This window comes from Myxine glutinosa, chromosome 2 (genome assembly GCF_964187855.1).
Source record: "Myxine glutinosa chromosome 2, kmMyxGlut1.1, whole genome shotgun sequence".
In the NCBI taxonomy this organism is placed as follows: domain Eukaryota; kingdom Metazoa; phylum Chordata; class Myxini; order Myxiniformes; family Myxinidae; genus Myxine; species Myxine glutinosa.
Genome location: NC_136262.1, coordinates 140,125,977 through 140,153,234, shown reverse-complemented (window position 1 = coordinate 140,153,234; position 27,258 = coordinate 140,125,977). Strand labels below are relative to the sequence as shown.

The following is a 27,258-nucleotide window of genomic DNA, read 5'->3' as shown; positions in this document are numbered from 1 at the left end:
TACAACTACAAGAGGGACAGCATAGAAAGACAAGCACTTAGACACACTCTTATATTAACCCCGGACAGACGACAGGTAAACGAGACAAGGCTGACTCACACGGGGGTTGATGGCAAGGAAAGGCAGATAGCGATGGCTCAAGGTGCACTCTTGGCTCAAAGCAGAATCGACTCGGTCCGGTCCAGAGATGCGGGGAGGTCGCAGCGCTCGGATGGCGTCTTGTCTGCTCAAGCTGGGGGCGCATCTGACTCAGCGCTCGCAGGTGGCTTTCCTTCTCCAAGCTGGGTGCGCATCTGACTCAGCGCTCGCAGGTGGCTTTCCTTCTCCAAGCTGGGTGCGCATCTGACGTCACATCCGGCGCGGGGCCGCGTATATCCGGCGGGGAGTGACACGCCCTCGGCTCGTTAGCTCCGCCTCGTGGAATCGGCACGTTGCTTCTCATTGGGTGCGTGCGGGGGGTTTACCAGGCTCCGCCCTTGACGAGGAGCTGACAAGGAGCCCCTTCGTGGTAACCCCGTGGAGCGCATGGTCTGGAGCTAATCGAGCCGGTGTGAGGACGCATCCTCCCCCGCTCCGCCGCCATCTCCTCTGTTGTTGTTGTAATTGTTGGGGAAGAAGATGGAAGGAGGTATGGGAAAGGTCCTAAACTCACTACTGGTGCCATATAATCACATTCTGGTGCAACGAAGAGTCATAATTACTGGAAACGAGGCCTTAACTGACATAGATTAAGAATAACTAGGAAGATGTCCGAAAGTTGTCTACGTGTGGTGCGGTGGACCTGGGCACGACATTTAATGGGGGAATAAGGGGAAGGTCGGCTCTACTGATTGTTATTTACATGCAATGGGACTAGGGAATGGGGGATTGGGGAAAGTTGGGGAGTATTGGAGAAAATAGGGGAATATTTACAAGCGGATATGGAGGCCAAATTCCATATTCGCAACATTGCACCCTTCTCTACCCTCGGGGCGTCCCGACCCGATAAATTTTTACCTACTTTAGTGTGGCACGCAATGTAGTTCCCTCTACTATTAACTCTACCCTGAGTGCGACAGTTTTACAGATATTCACAAATGAGTAAATATGTCCCCCTGCGACGTTGCACCCTTCTCCTCACAGAAACACACCCACAGGATAACCGAATCCGGAAAGAATTCTCAAACTAAACATACAGCCGGTAGGGAGCATTATTTACAAGACTACGCTGCTATTTACACTACGATCCAGGACCTGTTTTTGGAGGAACACATGCAGATGTTATGCATAGAGAGAGCGCGCTTGCCAACATCGATACACCAACCCACGAGTGCTCTGTGGCCGACGGCCTTTAATAACGTACAGAGCACCCTTTCCCAGCATCAAAAGCACCACCCCACCACCAATCGGTGCAGTCACCATTGTTCATTGGTATAAAAATAAATTCGACAACCCCTAACCCTGCAGGTGTCTCTTGCTCTTCTTGTGGTGCACTTGGTGGTAACTAAAAGTGGTTCACCTGTATGGCATAGGTGCCACGTTGACCCATAGGTCCATCCCCGGGTGGTGCTTGGCCGCAAACGAACTGCGGTCCATTGTGGGTGGCCACAAACATTGCGGTCCATATGGTGTATCGATCCCGGCAGCAAACAGCGAAAGTGCAGGCCCACAACTGCGCAGCCAGCACCTCTCTCTCCTCTCTCTCTACCCCAAAGCCAGATCCTCGGAGGTGGGAGACAAAAGAAGAAACAAGTGAGTAAGGTGGTAAGGGCGCAAAAGTGCACGCAATGTAAGGTGATGCACACTGGGGGCACATGGGAACCAGGTGAGACAGGTACGTTCCTATCGTACGCCCCCCCCCACCAGGTAACCTACATGGCCCCTCCCTTACCCCTTACTGCATCCACAAAACACAACACTACCCATAAACATCTACTTTACAAATCGACAAACATCCCTACTGTCTTCCCCGTTCCTCCCATAAACCAAATTCGTCTTCTCTCCCTCCTAACCAATCAAATTTGCCATTTTCAACTCTCATCAAAATTTGCCATCTCCAACTGCACATCAAAATTTGCCATCACCAATTCATCATCAGTCCCTCCTAAGGAGGGAGAGATGGAATCACCCCAATGTCTCATCCACGTCGTGATGCGTCTCACAAATCCACAGCAATCTCATTTCCTGCACACAGAACAAAGAAAACACAGGTGTGGAGTCATCATCATCACCACAGGTAAGTGGCTGCGTATGGTGCGACAGGTTCATTAATCCTAACTATTTCCTAAATGACTTTAACAACTTTACACTACCCGGGGTCTTTCTCCGGCCAAACCATTGGCCCTCTTACACTATGGGTTCTAAAAACCAATTCCCATTGGCCAACTGTGGTGCTCTTCAATTTGGGGTCTCACTCCCCCGATTCATCTCCCGGTGCCCTCGCACAATTTCCGGGCTGTGGCGTGTACCTCTCCCAGTGGGTCTACCCACCTGCACACCTCCACCACTGCAGTTGCCTCCGAGCTTACCTGCTCCTTACCCTAACCTAACTACCTGGGGAAGGCCCTCTGGCACTCTCCCCACTCGGTGCCCTCTCTGGCACTGGGCTGCCCGATCCACACCCGGGATCCTCAGGCACCCACTCACAACTACCGGCTCCCAGAGCCCACCTGCGGCCTCACCTGGCCGACATCCTCACAGTGGTGGAGTGCCCAACCAACTACACACACTAACAGGCTACACGCCCAGCCATTTCCACAACACTAATGCACCCATTCACAACACCATTCTGCAACCGCACCACAAATGCCAATATCCAACCACAATTTACCTGCACCCTCTACCTAACACTTACGCTACCCGCCCCGGGTACTCGTGAAAGGGGTCCACTCTTCCCCCATCCACACCTTCGCACCATGCACACCACTCCGTACCACTTACTCCAACTCTCTCCACACACCTGTACCTGCACACCTGTGCTCTCACACCTGGTGCCACCGGCACCCTTCTCTCCCCAAGCGCATTCGCGCTGATCCACACACTCACTACTCATACACTGCTCCACACACCTGTCCAGTTGCACACCTGTGCAATCACACCTGTTCAATCCTCACACACACAGCATCATCTCAGCTAACTACTCCCTTCTGAAACTTGCGCTTCCCAGTCGTCCCTTTAACTATTGCGCTCCCTCGTCATTATAATCCACACTAATCTACCTGCGTCCCCACTACAGGTATCAGTCACTAACTAACCTTAACGTTACCTACTGTCATCTTCGCTAGATCCCTACACACAATATCCTAACCCACCCGGGCTAGTTTTCACTGCCATACACCCCATAAGCTATTGCTCCTTTGCCCCACATGGGAAGGATGGTGGATTTGCCATCCCACCACATCGGGGGTCTCTCACTACCAATTTTGCACATCAAATTTCAACAAATTAAAAATTTGCCAATCACTGCCCATCATCTGCCAATCACTACTGCCAATCCCTTGCCAATCATCAAATTTTGTTTTTCTCTAATTTTGGGTCCAAAACACTAACCTCATCACCCAGTCGACTCACTAATACCTCTCGGTGCGCCAATCCCTGTCCAAAGCCCGGCTTCGTAAAGCCAAGCAATGGATGCTGGTTGTTTTGTGCCAGCGGCTGGATGCGTCCGGCAGTCGGGGCAGGGACGGGGGCTTACCCGTGCCGAGATCCCACACACCACCTCGGCGTGGAGCCATCCAATGCCCCGATCTAGACCTGCCGGCACGTCTCACCAAAAAGTGGTCGCCATGACGACCCTTCCTATCCAGCCGCCCGCTCCGCCTAGTGGAGCACGGACGCGGCCGTTCAAAGCGAGGCCCGGCACGCACCGAGGGCCCGATTCGGCTAAAAGTCGACCTAACCTCTAACCCGTGTAACGTCGATGCTTCACCTGCATGCTTACACCCCGCAGCCCGTTCCTTGCTCACACATCCAGCCGTCCCCATGCTCCTCGTACCTTTCCTTACACATCCAGGTACCCTCATTCCACTCACAGCCTTGGTCACACACCTGACCACCGAACACTTTGGCACACATTCGTTGGTCGCACACCTCACCAAAACACCTCTTCGCGCCCCCTCCTCTGTCACCTCCTCTGTGACAATCACAGGTGTGCCCTCATTCGCACACCCAACCACGTGCCTCACCACCAACTCCAGCGTGCATTCCCACTCACGCTCTACCATTCCAGGTGTGCATCCTTCCATCCCAGGTGTACATCCTCGCTCACCTGTCACAACTAACTCACGCTCCATGTCACTCTCACTACTTTCACCTCCACTCGTGACAACGCACTCACCCTTACTCTTGACAGCACACTCTTTCCTCATGCACCTGTCCGTCACACACCTTTCTCGCGCACACTCTCCCGTTACACCCTCTGTAACACTCACCACAGGTGGACACTCTTCCTTACTTCTGACAGCGCACTCTTTCCTCATGCACCTGTCCGTCACACACCTTTCTCGCGCACACTCTCCCGTTACACCCTCTGTAACACTCACCACAGGTGGACACTCTTCCTTACTTCTGACAGCGCACTCTTTCCTCATGCACCTGTCCGTCACACACCTTTCTCGCGCACACTCTCCCGTTACACCCTCTGTAACACTCACCACAGGTGGACACTCTTCCTTACTTCTGACAGCGCACTCTTTCCTCATGCACCTGTCCGTCACACACCTTTCTCGCGCACACTCTCCCGTTACACCCTCTGTAACACTCACCACAGGTGGACACTCTTCCTTACTTCTGACAGCGCACTCTTTCCTCATGCACCTGGCCGTCACACACCTTTCTCGCGCACACTCTTGCGCACACTCTCCGGTCACACCCTCTGTAACACTCACCACACCACGCTTCCATGTGCTCCCTCGCACACGCGCTACGACCGACTCACTCCCGCCAGCACACTCACTCCTTGGCACGCACTTTTTCCTCACACACCCCAGAGTCGGACTTTCTTGCACACCTCCATTTTCGCACACCAGACCTGTCGCACACTTCACCAACGGCCTCTCACGAACACCCGGGTCTATCTCGACCCCCAAGCTTCTTAAATCCCCTGGCGCATCATACGCACGACCATATTGGTCACCACTTACACCGGGTCCTCTTTCTCTTCGCTTCTCCTCCATCACCTGCGAATCCCTCATCCGGTTAATGAGCACATCATCACGATCCAAACACAGACTTTGGACCAATTCTTTTATCTCCTCTTTTATCTCTTTCTTATCCCCTCTCCGTCGCTTCTTAATTTCGCTCATCCCTTCTTCCACTTCTTCTAATTTGTGCTTCACCTCTTTTATTCCCCGGTACGTCTCCTCAAGCTCATCCTCTAAGGCTACCTTGACCGTTTCCATGTGCGTCCTCACCTGCCGGTCCGTCGTCTCCATTACCTCTATCACCTCGTCCAACCTCGTTGTCAGTCCCTCACGTACCATCTGACATTCCCTCTTTGTCGCTATCAAGTCGTTTTTTATGTCGTTTTGTGTCGCTTTCAACCCTCCTAATACCGCAGTGTTCCTTTGAACCTGCTCCACTAACTCCGTCTGTCCCACCGTCAGCTGCTCCACCTCCTGCGTCAGGTCCTCTATGCCCCCTTGTAACTTTACAGTCCCCTTTCTCACCTCCTTCTCCATGTGCTCCTTACAGTGCCTCACCTCCTCGCGCACTCCTCCGACCTCCTCACTCACTCCTCTTCTGATCTCCTCTCCCATCACTTGCATCTCCTGCCCAGATGCCACCCTCATCTGCTCCATTTCCTCCCTGTGAGCATCCAGTTTGGTTTCTACCCCCATTCTGACCCCCTCTATCTGCTGCTCCATTTGTTTAACTTCCCTTTCCGCTTGGTCCCTCATGTCCCTCAATTTGCCTTCCATACTGTTTTCTAACCCCTCTAACCCATTTTTCACTCCCTCTATCTGATTCTCCTGGGCAGCCATTCTATTTTCTACCCCCATTAACCCATTTTTCACTTCTTTTATCCCGTTGTCTAACCCCTCAAAATTATTGTCTATCTTCCCAAATTTCTTGTCTAACTCCTCAAAATTATTGTCTAACCCCTCACTGGTACCCCTCGCTTCGTCCCTCATTACCCCCATTTGCTCACTCTGAGCCCTCGCTTCGTCCCTCATTACCCCCAATTGCTCACTCCGAGCCCTCGCTTCGTCCCTCATTACCCCCATTTGGTTTCCCATTACCCCCATTTGGTTTTCCAATCGCTCACTATTCTTTTCCATAAGGGCCGTCATTTGTATAAAAAAAAGTTCCAATCTTCCCAGCGGCGCTACTTCGGTCGCGGGCACGGTGACCAGCGAGGCGCCATTTTGCGCGCCCGCTTCTTCGTGCGTGACGGCGCTATTTTGCGAACCTGCCGCCCTCACTGCTTCGCTCTCCTCCTGTCCCTCATTTTGGTCCTGGATCGACCCTACCTCACTCTCCTTTACCGGACCCCAGCTGTCTTGATCCGCCATAGCGCGACTTTCAAAATTCGGTTTTTTATTTTTATATTTTCGTAAAACAAATTCAAATTTCGCCGTTATAATTTCGCGCGGGAAACGCGCTCCGAATCGATTCGGTCGAGCGCCGTACGCGCTCCGGCTCGATTTTCCCTCCCAAAATTTGGGCCTAACTAATTTAGTCCCGGGTTCGAATCCCACTCCTGACACCAATTGTTACAGACGTGGCTTGGATGTTATTTACCGAGCGGTTTTATGGTATGACCACGTCTGCACAAGTTACCCGATTGTGCCCGAACGTTGACTAGTCGCGCTATGCTGGCTCAATAAGAAAAAGAAGACACCCGGCTGGATTACAATAACACAATACGACACCAGGGGTTCAGTTCTCAAGACCTCCGGAGGAGGTTATATTAAGGCGGAAGGTTAGATTACAACTACAAGAGGGACAGCATAGAAAGACAAGCACTTAGACACACTCTTATATTAACCCCGGACAGACGACAGGTAAACGAGACAAGGCTGACTCACACGGGGGTTGATGGCAAGGAAAGGCAGATAGCGATGGCTCAAGGTGCACTCTTGGCTCAAAGCAGAATCGACTCGGTCCGGTCCAGAGATGCGGGGAGGTCGCAGCGCTCGGATGGCGTCTTGTCTGCTCAAGCTGGGGGCGCATCTGACTCAGCGCTCGCAGGTGGCTTTCCTTCTCCAAGCTGGGTGCGCATCTGACTCAGCGCTCGCAGGTGGCTTTCCTTCTCCAAGCTGGGTGCGCATCTGACGTCACATCCGGCGCGGGGCCGCGTATATCCGGCGGGGAGTGACACGCCCTCGGCTCGTTAGCTCCGCCTCGTGGAATCGGCACGTTGCTTCTCATTGGGTGCGTGCGGGGGGTTTACCAGGCTCCGCCCTTGACGAGGAGCTGACAAGGAGCCCCTTCGTGGTAACCCCGTGGAGCGCATGGTCTGGAGCTAATCGAGCCGGTGTGAGGACGCATCCTCCCCCGCTCCGCCGCCATCTCCTCTGTTGTTGTTGTAATTGTTGGGGAAGAAGATGGAAGGAGGTATGGGAAAGGTCCTAAACTCACTACTGGTGCCATATAATCACATTCTGGTGCAACGAAGAGTCATAATTACTGGAAACGAGGCCTTAACTGACATAGATTAAGAATAACTAGGAAGATGTCCGAAAGTTGTCTACGTGTGGTGCGGTGGACCTGGGCACGACATTTAATGGGGGAATAAGGGGAAGGTCGGCTCTACTGATTGTTATTTACATGCAATGGGACTAGGGAATGGGGGATTGGGGAAAGTTGGGGAGTATTGGAGAAAATAGGGGAATATTTACAAGCGGATATGGAGGCCAAATTCCATATTCGCAACAATATATATATAACACAGTTTGTGTGTATGTGTGTGTGTGTGTGTGTGTGTGTGTGTAATGTTACCGATAGACTCCTAAACGGAGAGGCTCACGTACTTGATATTTGGCACAAACATGGCCATTGAGCCTGGGAAGAACATGGCCGACCTAAAAGTAAGTAAAACTTACTTGAAAAGTAAGTTCACCCCCACAAGAAAAATATTCCATATTAAATGCCAAGTCTGTATATATATATATTGTTACGGTCCGCCGTTAAGGATGGTATGTTTGCCGAGCGGAGGCTCCGCGGCCGAACAGTTGTTCCCCGACTAAACCCGATTCACCCAAACGTAGGCCGTATCGCGCCACAGATATTCAATGTGGAAAAGACTAAGACGACGAATGCAAAGAGGAAGAAGAAGAAGACGTACAGAAGAGTAACGGGGTTTATTATTATTTACACACACATAAGCAAAAAGAGCAGTCACGGGTATTTACAGCGGACATGAAAAAGCAGGTAACACAGTGCAAATTATTAGCTTATACTGACTTAGTTTACTACCCAGGACAGCACGAACAGAACAAACTCACGTACGCAAATGGATGGAAGGGTAGGAATCGTTTGGAGGGATGAGCAGGTGGAATCACAGGGCACAGCGAGCAGGTCCACTCCGGGCGGGAAGTGAGGAGCCAGCAGCTCCTTGTATTCGGCTTTACAGCGCACGCCGGCAGCTCCTTGTATTCGGCTTTACAGCGCACGCCGGCAGGGTCACTCGCTGCCCCGTCAGGGCTTCACGCGGCTGGTTGAAACGGGGCTGGTTGAAGCGGCTCTTTGTCAAAGGCTTTTCGTATCTCTCACGCAACTCCGGTGCAACTCTGAACTCTCTCCCGGTGGACTGCCAACCCTCTTACGCACCTGGACTCATCTGCCGTATCTCTGGTGTCGCTTGTTCCAGCGATCGTCGCACCCTTCTGTCCAAACCTTCAGCGCGGGTCTGACACGCCCTCCTCGGTTTCGGTACCGCCCTCCCCCCCGTGCTCTGTTTCGTGACCTTGTATGGTAATCCCACGGGCTTGTCTCCTTATTTGGGCATGGCGCCGACGGCACGCCCCTCGTGGCGAGCCACGGGCTTGTTTCCATATTTGGGCATGGGGCTGAACAGCCCCGCCCTTCGTGGCGCGCCCTGGGCTTGCCTCTCCCTGGCGACCCCGCCTCTCCTGTTCAAACAGAGCACGGAGCACATATTCACTATCGCAGCGAAATGAGAGGGCGTGCACCCCACGCTTGTGAACTGCTTTACCCACAGATGGAGAGTTTGGCTGGGAAATGGAATTATTGAAGGGGAGCTATTCTTAATTGATTCGGTGCAATGGAGTATTATTTTAATGGAAGACAAGGCCTTACCCTAAAACACATAATAAGATATAAGCTACTGAACAAGGGTTTTATCGTGTCCTTCAATGTGGTGTTTCATGGAATTAACTACCGAGACGCCCTTTTTACCTTTACACAACTCTGGAGGCAGGAGGGGCCATATCCAACCAATGTTACACAACAATTTACCACTACAATACACACAATCAAAAAAATACAATGCTCATATCCGCAATACTGCACCCTCCTCCTCTTAGGCACGGCCCGAGCCTATAACTTTAATTTAGTGTGACACGTAGGTGTAGTTCCCTCTACTTTTAACCTGACCCTGAGTGCGACAGTTTTAAAACATAAATAAATATGTCCCGCTGCTCCATTGCACCCTGCCTAACAGACTCACGCCCACAGCTAACCGAATTGCGGAATTGTCTTCAAACTACACACTGACGGTGGGGAGCATTATTTACAGTGACGCTACTATATTTACAAAACGCAACCCAGGACCTGCGATTGTTCTTTCTGGGGGGGAGACAGTCTGCTCTGCATCAATGCACCATGAAAGCACCCATAACGCACCAACACACCCTCAAGCACCAATCGGTGCAGTCACCATTGTTCATGAATGTTCAATAATAAAATAAATCGACAACCCCTAACCCTGCAGGTGGTCTCTTGCGCTTCGGCTCCCTCTGCTGGCTATTATTATTTCTTCCAGTTGTCATTTTCTCTCATTTTCTTACTGGCGGCCTATTTGCAATAAAGCGTGCCCAACGTGTCCATGTTTATTTATTTTATTTATGGCCCACAGGGCCGACTAGTGTGGTGCACCTGTGGGGCATCGGTGCCCTGTGGCCAAGGTCCGCCAGCAAGATTTCGGGCCCTCATGGCCAGTTCCAGCAGAGGGGCCATGCCCCAACCCATGGGGTCCATAAGTGGTGCTCGGCCACAGACATGTGGTCCATAATGTGGTGCATCGATGCAGACAGCTGGTTCTGGGAGTTCCGGGCGCACAATGGTGGACTCACGCACGCTCCCCTCGGCGCCCAATGGCGCACAGGTCATGTGGGAGACAAAAGGGGGAAGACAGATGAGCGAGGGGTAAGGTCACAAGGGTACACATCAATAAGGCAATGCAGGGCGAAATGCGTACGGAGAGCGAAGTGAGAAAGCTCGTCCCTACCGTACGTCACCCCCCCTGTCACCTACACTACCCTTGCCCTTACCCCATATTTACAAAATCTACACATTTACAAATTCGTCGCTACTGTCACGTCTTCCCCATATTTCCCTTATACCAAATTCGTCACCACAATCCCTCTACTTCAGAATTTGCTATCACCAATTCATCATCAATCCTCATAAGGAGGGAGAGATGGAACATCAAGCACAATGTCACACCCACGTCATGATGCGTCTCACAATCCAAAACATTTGCACATAAAAATAATTAAACATGGCATGGTGTGGAGTCCCTGTCACCTCAGGTGAGTGGATGTAGATGGTGCGAGGAGACTTCAATCCTAACTATCCTCTAAATGACATTAACACACTTTACACTACCCGGGGTCTCTCCCTGCCAATCCATTGGCCAACTTACACTATAGGTTCTAAAAACCAATTCCCATTGACCAAACTGTGGTGCTTCTCAATTTGGGGTCTCACTCCCCCGATTCATCTCCCGGTGCCCTTGCACAATTTCTGGGCTGGGGCGTGTAGCTCTCCCAGCAGGTCTACCCACCTGCACACCTCCACCACTGTAGTTGCCACCCGTGCTTACCTGCTCCTTACCCTAACCTATCTACCTGGGGAAGGCCCCTCCTGGCTCTGTCACCCCACTCGGTGCCCTCTGGCACTGGGCTACCCGGGTCCATCCTCCGGATCCTCAGGCCCCATCCACAACAACTCTACCGGCTCCCAGAGCCCACCTGCGGCCTCACCTGGCCGACATCCTCACAGTGGTGGAGTGCCCAAACCAACTACACACACTAACAGGCTACACGCCCAGCCATTTCCACAACACTAATGCACCCATCCAAATACCATTCTCTCACCCGCACCACAGATGCCAATATCCAACCACAATTTACCTATACCCTCTACCTAACACTTACACTACCCTCCCCGGGTATTCGTGATGGGGGTCCATCCTTCCCCCATTCACACCTTCGCACCATCCACTCCACTCCATAGTTTCCACCATACTCACTCCACGACCATCCATTCCAATACCCCATATATTCCACACTCCATGTATTCCACACTCCCATTCTCCATTCACCTGTAGTTGCACACCTGTGCACTCACACCTGGTGCCACCTGCACCCTCCTCCTCCCTGGACCATTTGGTCAACACAATACACATCACCATCACTCATCCATACACTGCTCCATCCACCTGTTCAGTTGCACACCTGTGCAATCACACCTGGTCACCATACACTTTTCACAATACACTTCTAAATACACTTCCAACACTCACACGGCATCATCTCATCTAACTACTCCCCTCTGAAACTTGCGCTTCCCAGTCACCCCTTACATTATTGCGCTCCCTCGTCATTATCATCCACACTAATCTACCTGCGTCCCCACTACAGGTATCTGTCACTACCTAACCTTAACGTTACCTAATGTCCTCTTCTAGATCCCTACACACGATATATCCTAACCCTCCCAGGCTAGTTTTCACTGCCATAAACCCCATAAATCTAGTGCTCCTTTGCCCCCCGCTGTGAGGGATGGTGGATTGGCCATCCCATCACATGGGGCATCTCTTACTATAAATTTTGCTCGTCCAATTTCCACAAATCAAAAATTTTCCAATTACTGCCAATTCTATTCGCTTTTCTAAATTTCGGATCAAAACACTATCACTATTATCATCATCACAGTCCGCTATATCCTAGCCTCGGTGCGTCATGATGACATCATTAAACTCGGCTTCGCAAAGCCGAGCAATGAATTCGGGTGGTTTGGTCGCCTGCAGGTTGAATCCGTCCGGGTTTCGGTTCAAGGGAGGTGGTTTGGTCGGGCCAAGATTCCACGCACCATCTCGGCGCGGTACCTTGCGGTACCGGGCCTGATGGCTCAATCTCCCCCAGTCGGAACCCCGTCCCCACGAGGGGGCACCGTTCCGCTTCCTCCCACTCGCCCTTGAACCGGACCGGTCGCCTCACCCGACAAAGCCCGGACTCGACCGTGCGGGGCGGGGCCAAGCCCGAATCGGCAACGACGCTTCGAAGAGAAGCGGCGCAGTATCGATCCGCGCCGGGCCTCGCATCCAACAAAGGGCTCCTCGCACCGAGTGCTCGCATCGGCTATCCGTCGCTCTAACCGCTAACCCGGTTACCGTCGATGCTTCACCGGCATGCTCACACGCATACGCTACCCCTTTCACCCTCACAAAACCCGGCGTTCCAACGCCGTCTGTCCATTCCACCAACGTACTCCCTGTTACACACCACACCTCTCGCGCACACTCGCCATTCGCACACCTCGGTCCACACCTCTCCTCCGTTACGTCCTCCGTAACACTCACCATGGGCGTGCACTCTGGCATCCACCCACTAACGCACTCACATGGGCTCTCCCACACTCGCGCTACCACTAACTCAGGTGTGCTTCCTCGCACACATTCCACCACCACCTTACTCTCCGTGTCACACTCACCCTCGCACGTACACTCCGTATTGCTCTCACTCCCTGTGTCACACTCCGTACACCCCGACGTGCATTCTCGCTCGCACTCGGTTTCACTCCCACACTTTATAACACACTCACTCTTTGACGCACACTTTTTCCTGACACGCGTGCCATTTTTACTCACACGGGACCCTTCACCAACGCCCGGGTGCTTCCTCGATCCCAATCGCGCGACAATTCTTTTGTCGCTAAACATCCTCTTACAAAATCTACCCGCACAATACACAGCACGACTCACCTGGGGGATTATTTTCTCCACGCGAACCTGCAAACTTCCATTTGGATTAGCGAGTACATCATCATGATTTGAGCAGGGACTTTGTACATATTCCATCTTTTCCTCCCGCCGCGAGTGGTTTTCTAAGTCCCCGGTCTCTTCAATTTCAATGCCCACTTCCACTTTTTCTTTACTCACCTCGACGACCGTTGGCTTTAATAAAATTCCCTCTACCTCATCGGTCGCCGGCTTTTCCAAACCCCGTGTCGCGATTTCTACCCCCGTCATTGTACCCGCGCTTTTCTCCGCTTCGTTCAACCAGTGCTTCTCGACCCGCGTTACCTCGTCGTGCACCCCTGGGACCCTTTCGCCCACCATGCGATCCATGGTCTCCCCACATTTTTGCATGCGGTCACACATTCTGTCCCCAATCTTGCCGATTCGCTCCATATCGGCCCTCATTCCGTTCGTTATTGCTTCAATTTGGTTTCCCAATCGCTCACTGTTAGCCCTCCTTTCGTCCCTTATTACCCCCATTTGGCCCTCCAATTCGTTCGTTATTGCTTCCATTTTATTACTCAATTTCTCCCCCTCTATTCTCAGCATCTCGGTGAATTGCGCCATGAAGTCTCCCACATCAAAGCCCGCTATTTGCGCAGCGGGCGCGGCTACCCCGCGCTCGTGCGAGCTGCCACTTTGTGCGTCTGATACCACGTGCGCGAGAGCGCCATTTTGCGCGTCTGAAACCTCCGCAACCACATTGCCATTTTTCTCCTCCTCCCTTTCCTCCACATACATTTCCCCGAGGTCCTGGGTCGATTCTACCCCGTCTATCTCTCCCACCGACATCCCGTCGCCTTGACCAGCCATGGCGCGATTTCAAAATTCGGGTTTTGCTTTCAAACAACACAAATTTCCAGCAGCTCCAAATTTTGACCAAATTTTTTTCTAGATGTTTTTAAAAATTTGGTTCGGGCCTCGAATCTCACTCCCAGACACCAATTGTTACGCCAATAGTACAATTGGTGTTCCAAAATTTGGGCGAAATGAATTTAGTCCCAGGTCCGAATCCGACATTCCTGACACCAATTGTTACGGTCCGCGGTTAAGGATGGTATGTTTGCCGAGCGGAGGCTCCGCGGCCGAACAGTTGTTCCCCGACTAAACCCGATTCACCCAAACGTTGGCCGTATCGAGCCACAGATATTCAATGTGGAAAAGACTAAGACGACGAATGCAAAGAGGAAGAAGAAGAAGACGTACAGAAGAGTAACGGGGTTTATTATTATTTACACACACATAAGCAAAAAGAGCAGTCACGGGTATTTACAGCGGACATGAAAAAGCAGGTAACACAGTGCAAATTACTAGCTTATACTGACTTAGTTTACTACCCAGGACAGCACGAACAGAACAAACTCACGTACGCAAATGGATGGAAGGGTAGGAATCGTTTGGAGGGATGAGCAGGTGGAATCACAGGGCACAGCGAGCAGGTCCACTCCGGGCGGGAAGCGAGGAGCCGGCAGCTCCTTGTATTCGGCTTTACAGCGCACGCCGGCAGCTCCTTGTATTCGGCTTTACAGCGCACGCCGGCAGGGTCACTCGCTGCCCCGTCAGGGCTTCACGCGGCTGGTTGAAACGGGGCTGGTTGAAGCGGCTCTTTGTCAAAGGCTTTTCGTAGCTCTCTCACGCAACTCCGGTGCAACTCTGAACTCTCTCCCGGTGGACTGCCAATCCTCTGACGCACCTGAACTCATCTGCCGTATCTCTGGTGTCGCTTGTTCCAGCGATCGTCGCACCCTTCTGTCCAAACCTTCAGCGCGGGTCTGACACGCCCTCCTCAGTTTCGGTACCGCCCTCCCCCCCCGTGCTCTGTTTCGTGACCTTGTATGGTAATCCCACGGGCTTGTCTCCTTATTTGGGCATGGCGCCGACGGCACGCCCCTCGTGGCGAGCCACGGGCTTGTTTCCTAATTTGGGCATGGGGCTGAACAGCCCCGCCCTTCGTGGCGCGCCCTGGGCTTGCCTCTCCCTGGCGACCCCGCCCCTCCTGTTCAAACAGAGCACGGAGCACATATTCACTATCGCAGCGAAATGAGAGGGCGTGCACCCCACGCTTGTGAACTGCTTTACCCACAGCTGGAGAGTTTGGCTGGGAAATGGAATTATTGAAGGGGAGCTATTCTTAATTGATTCGGTGCAATGGAGTATTATTTTAATGGAAGACAAGGCCTTACCCTAAAACACATAATAAGATATAAGCTACTGAACAAGGGTTTTATCGTGTCCTTCAATGTGGTGTTTCATGGAATTAACTACCGAGACGCCCTTTTTACCTTTACACAACTCTGGAGGCAGGGGGGGCCATATCCAACCAATGTTACACAACAATTTACCACTACAATACACACAATCAAAAAAATACAATCCTCATATCCGCAACAATATATATATATTGTTACATATTTATGTGAATGTATGTGAATTACTATTCAGGTCTTTGCTTATCAATGTGTAGTCGATTAAAGGTTGTTGTGATTAAAGGGTCAGGAGCCCTTCTGAGAAAAAGGAGACCGGAAACGGAAGAAGAAAAAGACACGAGGTCCTGGAGACGCGACGATTCTTCTTCTTCCTCGCCGAGCTCGGACGCGAGCGGTATCGATTGAGCAACGGAAGAGAATCGGCGTTTAAAAGCCCGTCTGGCGAGAGGAGTTACCGGGACGTGTAACTACCCTTTGACACGTCAAGTCACTGTGGGTTCGTGCACGGAACCAAGCAGCTGGCACAGTTCGCCTCACCGTCTACAAGGCCACGTACGGGTCGCACCTGGGGCCGCGCGCGCTGGGCAAGCCGCATGTTGCTTTGCCTGCTTTGCTTTACCCGCTTGGCTTGGCCAGGAGGTGCGCGCTGCAGCCGTTGTTCCCGGTACGGGACGTGCCCGGTGAAAGCACGTCAGGAAGGGTCCGTTCAACCGCCCACGTGCGGAGATCGAACTACAGGCGTACGGAGACATTGAGAGAGACATTGACCATGGAGGGAGTCGGGAGTGGGGCTCACGTGAGGAATGTATAAGATGGCCATCTTAGAGTTATTATAGATGAGTTTACATCTTTGTACTATTGATTGCTGATTGTGGATGGTTGTTGATTGCTCGGGGAATATATCATTGATTATTCCGGATCCTTGGTGTGGGGTTTCTTATTGATTGGAATTCATATTGATTGCGTTACGAAAGCGCAGAAATAATAGATCTTTCTGGCGGAGTTCCTCTCACGGTCCGGGTGTCACCGAGACCAGGTAGTCACCGGGAGGACCACGTAACAGAATTGGGGGCTCGTCCAAATTACGATTTGCGGATTCGCAATTGGGTCTACGTCCGGGATCTAAAATTGTATAAAATAATAAAATAATATTTTTATTAATTAAAATTTATTAATTAAGTATTAATTGGTAAATTTTTGGGGAAATTGGGGTAAAGTCTTGGGTGAAGGTTAACAGGTGTTAACGATAGGCACCATGGCGTTTGTGGCACAGAACTTTGCGGTAACCCCGAGTGAGGCACAGTTCCGAGCGTTACTAAAGTCGGACCTCTTGAAATTGGCCAAACATTTTAACTTGGAGGTCCGAACTAATTTGAGGAAGGCAGAGTTGCAGACCACGGTGATACAGTCTATGGTGGGATTAGGAACATGGGACGAGTTAGCCTGGCAGTGGCTACCCGAAGAACCAGAAGACGTTGAGCTCCGGAAACTGGAGTTGCAATTACGGAGACAGGAACGGATCAAAGAAGAAGAAAGGAAAGCAGAAAAGGAAAGAGCAGAAGAAGAAAGGAAAGCAGAAGAGAGGAGAGAAGAGAAACAAGCAGAGGAAAGGAGAGTGGAACGAGAACTCCAGGAAAGGTTAGAAGGAAGAAAAGCAGAGGAGAGGAGAGCTGCAAGGGACCTCGAAGCAGAGGAGAGAAAAGCGGAAAGGGAATTAAAGGAACATGACATGGAGCTTCAGCAAGAAATTAAATTCAAGGAGCTGGAGTTAATGAGAGAACGGGGAGAGGGACCACCCTTGCTGACGGGGTCGACACCTAGCCAGAACACCTGGGATGTGGGCAGACATGTGAGGCTGGTTCCACCCTTCAGTGAAAAGGAAGTCGCTAAATTTTTTCCGCACTTTGAGAAAGTGGCTCGACAGTTAAACTGGCCGGAGGAGGCCTGGACCATACTAGTACAAAGTGTGCTGGTGGGAAAAGCTCAAGAGATTTATTCGGCGCTACCAATGGACCAATGTGCAGATTATGAGGTATTGAAGAAGCACATCCTCAAAGCCTATGAGTTGGTTCCGGAAGCTTACCGGCAAAAATTCAGGAATGCCAGGAAGAGGGAGAGTGAGACCCATGTGGAGTTTGCCAGAGTGAAAGAAAACATGTTTGATCGGTGGTGTGAGTCAAAAGGAGTCAGGAAAGACTTCAAAACATTGCGTGACTTGATCCTGGTGGAGGAATTTCAACAGTGTGTCCACGAGGACATCAAAGTGTACCTGCAGGAAAAGAAAGTACCGAAGTTGTGGGACGCAGCCACCCTGGCAGATGATTATGCATTAACACACCGGATAGGGGTCCACGAACCTAACTCCTCGCCTAGATCTCCGCAGGGGAGGTGGGGAACAGCAGGTGCGGAGAACGACAATACATGGCGGCGGCCTCGAGAGGATTATGGGGACAACGCGGATACCCCACCTGTTCGAAATCAGAGGGCTGCGGGCCCAAGACAAACTTATTTTTCGGGGGGCCCGAGGCAGACCACGAGTTTTTCCTCCGGGCCTACTTGCGCTTTTTGCAAGAAACCTGGACACTTGATGTCCAGTTGTTACCTCATGAAAAGGGAAGACCCAGAGCGGAGTCCGACTATTACCACTCCGAATGCGATGGCAAGCGTAAGAAATCGCCCACAGAAGAGTTACCAACCATTTATTTATGAGGGGTTGGTCTCACTCAAGGGAGACTTGACTAACCCAAGACCAGTTAGGGTTTTGAGGGACACAGGAGCCCATCAATCCTTAATGCTTGAAGGCATTTTGCCATTGTCAAAGAGTACCGCAACTGGTGATAGTGTTCGGTTACAAGGGATCGGTGGCTGTGTTAGTGCCCCACTTCATGTCATCCATTTGGAATCCGATTTGGTGTCAGGACCGGTCACCGTCGGTTTACAAGCCACGCTTCCTGTAGAGGGAGTATCTGTGATTATCGGGAATGATTTGGCCGGGGGGCAAATTTATGGTAACCCGAGGGTTGGTAAAGAGCACAGCAGGGAAAATAACACCACACCAGCTCGGGATGGCGACAAAAGTTCCAAGTTATTTGTAGGGGGACTGAACTTCAACACAGAGGAAGAAGTTCTGACCTCTGTCTTCAACAGATATGGGCCGCTGGTGGAAGTGCGGGTGGTAAAAGACAGGGAAACGCAACGGTCAAGAGGGTTCGGCTTTGTCACGTTTGCAAGCCCAAGAGACGCCAGAGAGGCAGAGAAGAATTGGAATGGTAAGGATTTGGAGGGTCGGACCATAACAGTAGGGAAGGCATTTCGTAGGCGTCGAGAGGTCTACAGAAGAGGACAACTTGGCGGTAGTTTTGGGGTTGGCAGCAGCCGATATTACTATGGAGGCTCCCAGAGTTACGGCACCTCCCGAAAGAATGAAGGTCAGAGCACTGGCCGAGAAGGAGACCGCCAGTCAGGTAACGGCTGGGACAAGGGGTCCCACCGTAACTGTTAGGAGTCTGGAGAAGTTGAAGCACTATATACGGGGGAGCCGCCGAGCCGGGGCTCCTACACGGACTAACCGTGAACTCCACGTTCTTAAAGGCGTCCATGTAATGAACTTTCCTCCCCGGACTAACCGTGAATTCCACATTCCTTAAGGCGTCCATGTAGGGAATACTCCGCTGGGCCTCCCGAAAAAGTGCTATAGAGAGGTTTAAATTTGGGGGCTTTGGTCACCACCTCTTAACCGTCATTCAAGAGAAACGAGAAGTGGTTGACGCTTGGTCCAGAGGGAATTAATCTAGGGGATTGTGTGAAATTTTGTTGCTTTATTTTTAAGTGATGACTGTGCCCGGGGCGAACTGATGATTTGGGGGGGGGGGGGGGGGTGAGTTATCTGGTTTGTTTATCCAAGTTGGCCGGCAAAGAAAGTTTTCGCTGGGTTCAAACTTTCTTTCTTGAAGGGGGGGAGTGTTACATATTTATGTGAATGTATGTGAATTACTATTCAGGTCTTTGCTTATCAATGTGTAGTCGATTAAAGGTTGTTGTGATTAAAGGGTCAGGAGCCCTTCTGAGAAAAAGGAGACCGGAAACGGAAGAAGAAAAAGACATGAGGTCCTGGAGACGCGGCGATTCTTCTTCTTCCTCGCCGAGCTCGGACGCGAGCGGTATCGATTGAGCAACGGAAGAGAATCGGCGTTTAAAAGCCCGTCTGGCGAGAGGAGTTACCGGGACGTGTAACTACCCTTTGACACGTCAAGTCACTGTGGGTTCGTGCACGAAACCAAGCAGCTGGCACAGTTCGCCTCACCGTCTACAAGGCCGCGTACGGGTCGCACCTGGGGCCGCGCGCGCTGGGCAAGCCGCGTGTTGCTTTGCCTGCTTTGCTTTACCCGCTTGGCTTGGCCAGGAGGTGCGTGCTGCAGCCATTGTTCCTGGTACGGGACGTGCCCGGTGAAAGCACGTCAGGAAGGGTCCGTTCAACCGCCCACGTGTGGAGATCGAACTACAGGCGTATGGAGACATTGAGAGAGACATTGACCATGGAGGGAGTCGGGAGTGGGGCTCACGTGAGGAATGTATAAGATGGCCATCTTAGAGTTATTATAGATGAGTTTACATCTTTGTACTATTGATTGCTGATTGTGGATGGTTGTTGATTGCTCGGGGAATATATCATTGATTATTCCGGATCCTTGGTGTGGGGTTTCTTATTGATTGGAATTCATATTGATTGCGTTACGAAAGCGCAGAAATAATAGATCTTTCTGGCGGAGTTCCTCTCACTGTCCGGGGGTCACCGAGACAAGGTAGTCACCGGGAGGACCACGTAACAATATATATATATATATATATATATATATATATATATATATATATATATATATATATACATATATATATATGTGTGTGTGTGTGTGTGTGTGTGTGTGTGTGTATATATATATCATTTAAATCAACCGTTTGTCTTAATTAGGTTTGATGGATCAGTTCGGCGAAAGTTCCTCACCTGTCCTCGCCACTACGCAGAGAGCAGAGGTTCGAGCTGAGCACAGAAGGAAGCATGTCAAACCGTCGGTCAGCAAAGTAGTATGTGGTGGCACTGCATCACACGAACAGATAGCAGCGACATTGCTTCTTGTAATAACAGGACTGGACTGGCATTTAATGACCATTCTTGGATTAAATTGGAATTGGAATTTAATGTAACCAATGTTTTGCCAATTTGATATCAGGCTAAAAATGACTTGCAACTTGTCTCTCGAGCATGAAAGTTAAACAAAGAAAAGCAAAAATAGTTTGGCATAGCATTCGTGAAGAAGTGACAATATCAAGGATCATTTCGTAATAACTTGGACTTAGAGGGAGACTCACCGGGAACGGGCCTCCAAGTCCGTGGGACCGCCAGGTGGCACAAATTTTGTCACGTCAGCAATGTGCACTCCCATCTCAATGGTGGAATCCAATCCATCACATTGCACTATTGAGAGCGCATCATCCACATCTTCGCAACCTTGGGGGTCGATGCTAAAGATGAGGTGTGACAAGCGCAGGTCTCGACGTTGCGCCACCTCCTTGGGGTCTACGGCCCAGGGACTTGTTGGTGAATCGGTGGGCATTTCCCGAAGCTAAGACACAGAGGGAGAAACATTCGGACAAAATGAGAATCAAACTTGGGGTTGAACTTGATGTTTGAACGATGCTTAGAGATATCTTTGGAGATTAAAGTGAGACCAAGGTTGGCCTCTACATCAATAAACCAAAAATAACTCGAAAGCATCTGAAAATGCAAAGCCCATCTGCATCCATTTGTATTCAGACGTCTTCTTCTTCTTCTTCTTCTTCTTCTTCTTCCATAGCTCAAAATAATGAAAAGTATTTTTTTAAAATACAAAATGACAATTGATGATTTTATACAGCCTTGACCTTTGAGCTTTAGATCTAAAGAATAATCAGCTTCTAGCTTTTGATTGGTGAACCAATTATTTCACCCAATATGCAAATCCTTAAAATTTCAGCTCAATTGGACGAAAATTGACGATTTTATCAAAGCTTGACCTTTTGATCTGAAAAAACAACCGGCTTGTAACTTTTGATTGGTGAACCAATTCAGTGACCCAGCATGCAAATCCTTTAAATTTCAGGTCAATTGGATGAAAATTGATCATTTTGCGATGCTGACCTTTGACCTTTTGACTAAATTATTCATTTGACTTCTCCATATACTCACAATTAAGCTTTGTTGAAAATTTGATGACAAAACTCAAATGATAAAAAAAGTTGCAGCCCGGACAGTAACACACATACACACAACTGATTACAAAAGCCCGTGTCCTGCTGTGCAGGGGACGGGTTAACAATATGGAAGAAGAAGAAGAACTACCTTTAGAGGCCGTTTTTCCCCGCAGAGCAGGGTTTGGCCTTTTTCGGGCACCGTGGTCCCCTTTTTTTGAAGCAGTGTTTTATGGCCGGATGCCCTTCCTGCCGCCAACCCTGTTAGTCGCCTCTTGCGACACGCAGGGAATTACCAGTGAACTGGTACTCAATTTGCCGACCTCGGAAGGACGGCAGGCTGAGTCAACCCCCTGGCGTTAATTCAGCGATCGACCGGGATTCGAACCGAGGATCCTAGGATCCCAAGCCGGCACCCTAACCGCTTAGCCAACATCAGGCTTGGGTTAACAATATGGGATAAAAAAAAATTAACCAACCATCACTGAGCCGCATGAGATGGGCACCTCATACAACACTTGCTACAGATACAGTAAATAATCTTACTATCATTCACCAAATGTCTGCGTCTGTCTGTCTGTCTGTCTGTTCCCAGGTGCCGCAAAAACGGCTGAACCGATTGCAACGAAATTTTGGGTGGGTAATCCTGGGACCCCCTGCAGTAAAATAGGCTATATTGTTTTTCCAATTTTCTCGTTTTTCCAATCACGATGGAATAATATTTACCGATATGAACAGTGATGCAGCTTATATTGAAATTCTACAAATACTGTTCAGATTTTGTTGATTTGCGTGTGGTATGATTCAACGGATGTTAATATAAATCGTTTAAAATAAAAAAGCCTTAAATTTCTGATATTTTACCTTTTCATTTGGGCCTCCCAATTGAAGCCCCGCCCGTAGGGCAGGTACCGTTGCTAGTTTAAAGAAATACTATTTCCATAGAGCAAGTACAATGGTATTATAGGTGTTGGTTTGTGTGTGCAATGTCAAAAGCATCGCCATCCATCATGCAGGACCTGTGCTTCAGAGAATGGCAGAACGCTAATACCCCTTTCTATGAGGATGGCGGCCACTTCAGTCTCAATGTCTCCAGCTTTGCCCAACGCACGCACGAAGTGACCATTTGGATACTGGGAGGTGGAATCCCACGAGTCGATCCGTACCACAATGCGCACGTCCTGCATATGGCAAACAGACAAGCCATAGCATATGGTTATTGAGGCAGAAATTCAGAAACCCTCACCCTCCCTTCCTCCTCCTCCAACACTTACAATGCTGACCTATTGGGTCGGTTATGAAAAACGTTCTTAACTTTGATATCAGGCTCATAAATAGATAGACCATGTAAGTAGGTGATAAATGTTGCTTCTGGGACACCTCCGTTTAACATGGGAAATCCCTATCTAATGTCATTTACCCCCTTGTCTTTTTCAAAAATCATAAACACCTCTTTCTCCCTCTATGAACCTATAATCCTTCTCACCTTATGAACCTATAATCCTTCTCGCCTTATGAACCTATAATCCTTCTCACCTTATGAACCTATAATCCTTCTCACCTTATGAACCTATGATTTTCTTCCTTTATGAACCTATAATCCTTCTAGCCTTATGAACCTATGATCCTTCTCACTTACATGTAATTTTTACCCTATTCCCCCCACTAGCCCCTTAATGTAGTTCCTTAGACCACTCTTTAGTCTGGCTCATACTTGGTTCTATCATTTATGGCGAAACATTGCATCATCTTTTGTTGAGCCAGTTGCCAACGTGGCACAGGAAATGACAGCCTTGCCAATGACTCAGCCTTGCCTATAAAGGCTCTAACCACACTTTGCTTTTTTAAACACACGTTATGTTTCTCTGGAGGATGGAGGATGAAGCTTTATCAGAAGACAGGTAAGTTTTTTTGTTCTCACGATTAATTTATTCATTGTCTTATATGGAACATCATTAACATCCTCTCAATAATTATTGTTTTTTCTCTTTTACAGTATATCTTTATCAAACCTGGTGATTGATGTTGAAAATGAAGTCATTGATCTTCACCAACAAAGGGAGAAGTTAAATGAAACTCTTACAGAATTCACTGAAGTTCGGAGGGGTCTTCATAATGAGATGGTTGAGTGTTTAGAAAGCCTCTCTCACCCGTTAATATTATCCAAGGATGTCTCAACAGAACCAATGACTGACAACGAATTAAACACCTTGTTTGAAATTCTATGCGAGAGGTAAGAGATATAATTAATTATTCACAAACTTCAATCCATTAATTTTCTCCTTTTTATCAAAGTTGGTGGTTGAATAACTGTGTGTTAAAGGAGCTGTGTGGCAAAGTGAGCTGTGTGTTATTTCCTTTAACTAACCGTTTGTTTTATTCCAGCATGAAAAACCAACCAAGCAACATGACGTTTGATGAAACCCAGGGATTTCACAACTTCGACGACCAGAGTGTCAACCAATTTCCTGGTCATGTGAGTTGTTTGGAAAAATGGAGTTTCTCATTTATGGTCTTCGACTGCCCTCATGTGGTTTTGGGATGACACGGCAGGCAAATACTGTGTTTGGTGATTTTTAATTTAAAATCCCTTTTGTGCCTTGCAGACACAAAAGAAATCAAACCTGGTGATTGATGTTGAAAATGAAGTGAACGATTTTCACCAACAAAGGAAGGATTTCAATGAAACGCTTAAAGATTCACTGAAGTTCGGAGGGGTCTTCATAATGAGATGGTTGAATGTTTGAACAGCCTCTCTCACCAACAAAGGGAGGATCTGAATGAACCCCTTACAGAATTACCTGGAGTTCCGAAGGATGATGATAGATCAATAGCAGAGACAATAGATGAGATCGATGACTTCATAAAGACCTGGGATTTGAGGTAAGATATATGATTAATTCTTCACAAACTTTGATACTGTGTGTATGTGTGTTATTAAACGGTTTGGTTGATACTTGGATACTGTCTTGCGATTTTGATATCACCAGTGAGTTGGTATTTAAATGTCAACTGTTTGTTTTATTTCAGCATTAAAAGCCAACCAAGCAACATGAAGTTTGATGAAACCCAGGGATTTCACAACTTCGACGACCGGAGTGTCAACCAATTTCCTGGTCATGTGAGTTGTTTGGAAAAATGGAGTTTCTCATTTATGGTCCTAGACTGCCCTCATGTGGTATTGGGATGACACAGCAGGCAAATACTGTGTTTGGTGATTTTTAATTTAAAATCCCTTTTGTGCCTTGCAGACACAAAAGAAATCAAACCTGGTGATTGATGTTGAAAATGAAGTGAACGATTTTCACCAACAAAGGAAGGATTTCAATGAAACGCTTAAAGAATTCATTGAAGTTCGGAGGGGTCTTCATAATGAGATGGTTGAATGTTTGAACAGCCTCTCTCACCAACAAAGGGAGGATCTGAATTACCCCTTACAGAATTACCTGGAGTTCCGAAGGATGATGATAGATCAATAGCAGAGATGATAGTTGGGAGGAGTGTCAACTCATTCCCTGGCCATGTGAGTTTAAAATTTTCATCTTACAATGTGTGTAGTATAAATGGAGTTTCTCATTTATGGTCTTGGACTGCCCTCGTGTGGTTTTGGGATGGCACGGCAGGCAAATACTGTGTTTGGTGATTTTTAATTTAAAATCCCTTTTGTGCCTTGCAGACACAAAAGAAATTGGTGAAGTCAACATGGGAGACAACATTATGTTGGATTGCCTTGGAAGAAACTGGATTTTATGGGAGAAACTGAATTTATACCTCGTGAAAAATGTTTTATTATAATTTTTATGTTTTTAATGTTATTTAATAATTTTGATTTTATTACTGTATTTATACCACATGATACCTTGGAAGAAACTGAATTTATGGAAGAAACTGAATTTATACCTCGTGAAAAATGTTTTATTATAATTTTTATGTTTTTAATGTTGTTTAATAATTTTGATTTTATTACTGTATTTATACCACATGATACCTTGGAAGAAACTGAATTTATGGAAGAAACTGAATTTATACCTTGTGAAAAATGTTTTATTATAATTTTTATGTTTTTAATGTTATTTCATAATTTTGATTTTATTACTGTATTTATACCACATGATACCTTGGAAGAAACTGAATTTATGGAAGAAACTGAATTTATACCTCGTGAAAAATGTTTTATTATAATTTTTATGTTTTTAATGTTGTTTAATAATTTTGATTTTATTACTGTATTTATACCACATGATACCTTGGAAGAAACTGAATTTATGGAAGAAACTGAATTTATACCTTGTGAAAAATGTTTTATTATAATTTTTATGTTTTTAATGTTATTTCATAATTTTGATTTTATTCGCTTTGTCCAGAATTATTTAATTCTTAATTACAAAAAGAGAATAAAGGGAAAAAGATGAGAAGGTGCACCCCCACCCTTGATCCCCCCTCATCCCACCCCTCCCCTCCCCTTGTGTGTGTGGGGAAGGTGGGGGTGGGATGAGGGGGGATCAAGGGTGGGGGCGCACAGGGGTGGGGGATGATGGGTGTGGTCTGTGTGGGTGTGGTCTGTGTGGGTGTGGTCTGTGTGGGTGTGGTCTGTGTGGGTGTGGTCTGTGTGGGCGTGGTCTGTGTGGGCGGGGTCTGTGTGGGCGGGGTTTGTGGGTGGGGTCTGTGTGGGTGTGGCTTATGATTTTTTTTTTTTTTTTTTTTTTTTTATTACTACTAATTAAATTAGCTAATCTGGGTGGATGAAAGTATGGATGGTTGTTGTTTAATGAATTATCAGTTTTGTTTTTTGTAATTCTTGTGAGTAAAATGAACCCAAGATTTCTTCCCAATTCATATCATATAATTTGTAAGTCCAAGGCATAGTATCCATTACATCAACGATTTTGAATAATTCATTAGTCCATCTCTTTGTATAACCTTTCTCAAAATGACTTTTCCATCTGTGTATTCTTACAATATCACCAACTTTGAACTTGGGCTTTCTCAAATTAATCTCCTTTTCATATTCTAATTTTGTAAATGTTTCTGATGGTTTTGATTTTGTTGATGAATGAACTGTATTATTGTAATTATCTACAATATCCTGAATAAAATACACCCATTTTTGGGAACCGAGTTGTGTGAATTTTTTATATAATTTCTCTTTTAAAGTACGATTAAAACGCTCAATAACAACTGCTTTTCCTTCATTAAAGGTGCTGTATAATTTAATACCCTCCCGCTTAAGAAATTTCATAAATATTTTGTTATAGAACTCTGTTCCCTCATCGGTCCACAGTTTCTTTGGTTTTCTTTTACTTTTATTAAATATCTGTTGGAAGGCTAACATCAGAGTATAACCTCTCTTGTTTTTCAAAGGAACAACCCAAGCAAATCTACTCCTCAAATCAATAACGGTTAAAGCATACTTGTATCCCTTATCATTTTTTAGTTCGATTAAATCAGCGGACCATATGTGGTCGGTGTATTTAGAATAAACTTTCCTTCTTTTAAACTTTGTGATTATAGGTTTATGTAATTCATCAGCCAAAAGCTCCTCAGTCTTGATGACATCATTAGAGCCTAATAGTTTTTTGAGGGTGAATAACCAAGGCCAAGTTTCAATTTAGCATTTATCAAATTTCTCACAATAAACCT

At 48.1% G+C, this 27,258-nt stretch overlaps 2 protein-coding genes across 5 annotated transcripts in view; one reads left to right on the top strand and one right to left on the bottom strand.

Moving 5' to 3' along the window:
* The window catches only part of DIS3L (DIS3 like exosome 3'-5' exoribonuclease), a 247,804-nt gene that overhangs the window by 69,762 nt on the left and 150,784 nt on the right, over nt 1–27,258 (bottom strand). For both annotated transcript variants that reach the window (XM_068107004.2, XM_068107003.2), the window contains 3 exons: nt 22,638–22,799; nt 20,761–21,014; nt 20,396–20,488 (listed from right to left, as the gene is read on the bottom strand). In XM_068107004.2, the coding sequence (XP_067963105.1) occupies nt 20,396–20,488; nt 20,761–21,014; nt 22,638–22,799 (509 nt within the window). The remainder of the gene's footprint in view (nt 1–20,395; nt 20,489–20,760; nt 21,015–22,637; nt 22,800–27,258) is intronic.
* LOC137422694 (uncharacterized) lies at nt 23,457–26,042 on the top strand. 3 transcript variants are annotated; one of them, XM_078771755.1, is made up of 4 exons: nt 23,457–23,519; nt 23,615–23,851; nt 24,004–24,094; nt 25,295–26,042. In XM_078771755.1, the coding sequence occupies exons 1-4, from the start codon at nt 23,476–23,478 to the stop codon at nt 25,379–25,381; spliced, it is 459 nt and encodes a 152-aa protein (XP_078627881.1). In that variant the 5' UTR covers nt 23,457–23,475; the 3' UTR covers nt 25,382–26,042. The 3 variants fall into 3 exon arrangements, 2 of the variants coding, with proteins under 2 accessions (XP_078627881.1, XP_067965489.2); XM_068109388.2 differs by lacking the exons at nt 23,457–23,519; nt 23,615–23,851; nt 24,004–24,094 and adding exons at nt 24,327–24,501; nt 24,649–24,739; nt 24,870–25,141; XR_013622388.1 differs by lacking the exons at nt 23,457–23,519; nt 24,004–24,094; nt 25,295–26,042 and adding an exon at nt 24,649–24,670 and having other exon boundaries at nt 23,560–23,851.

Bases quoted from the DNA above. Each gene is read 5' to 3' on its own strand.
- LOC137422694 (XM_068109388.2), top strand. From the start codon at position 24,350: ATGGTTGAATGTTTGAACAGCCTCTCTCACCAACAAAGGGAGGATCTG. The intron at 24,502-24,648 runs GTAAGATATATG...GTTTTATTTCAG, and splicing joins ATAAAGACCTGGGATTTGAG to CATTAAAAGCCAACCAAGCA. The intron at 24,740-24,869 runs GTGAGTTGTTTG...TGTGCCTTGCAG, and splicing joins TCAACCAATTTCCTGGTCAT to ACACAAAAGAAATCAAACCT.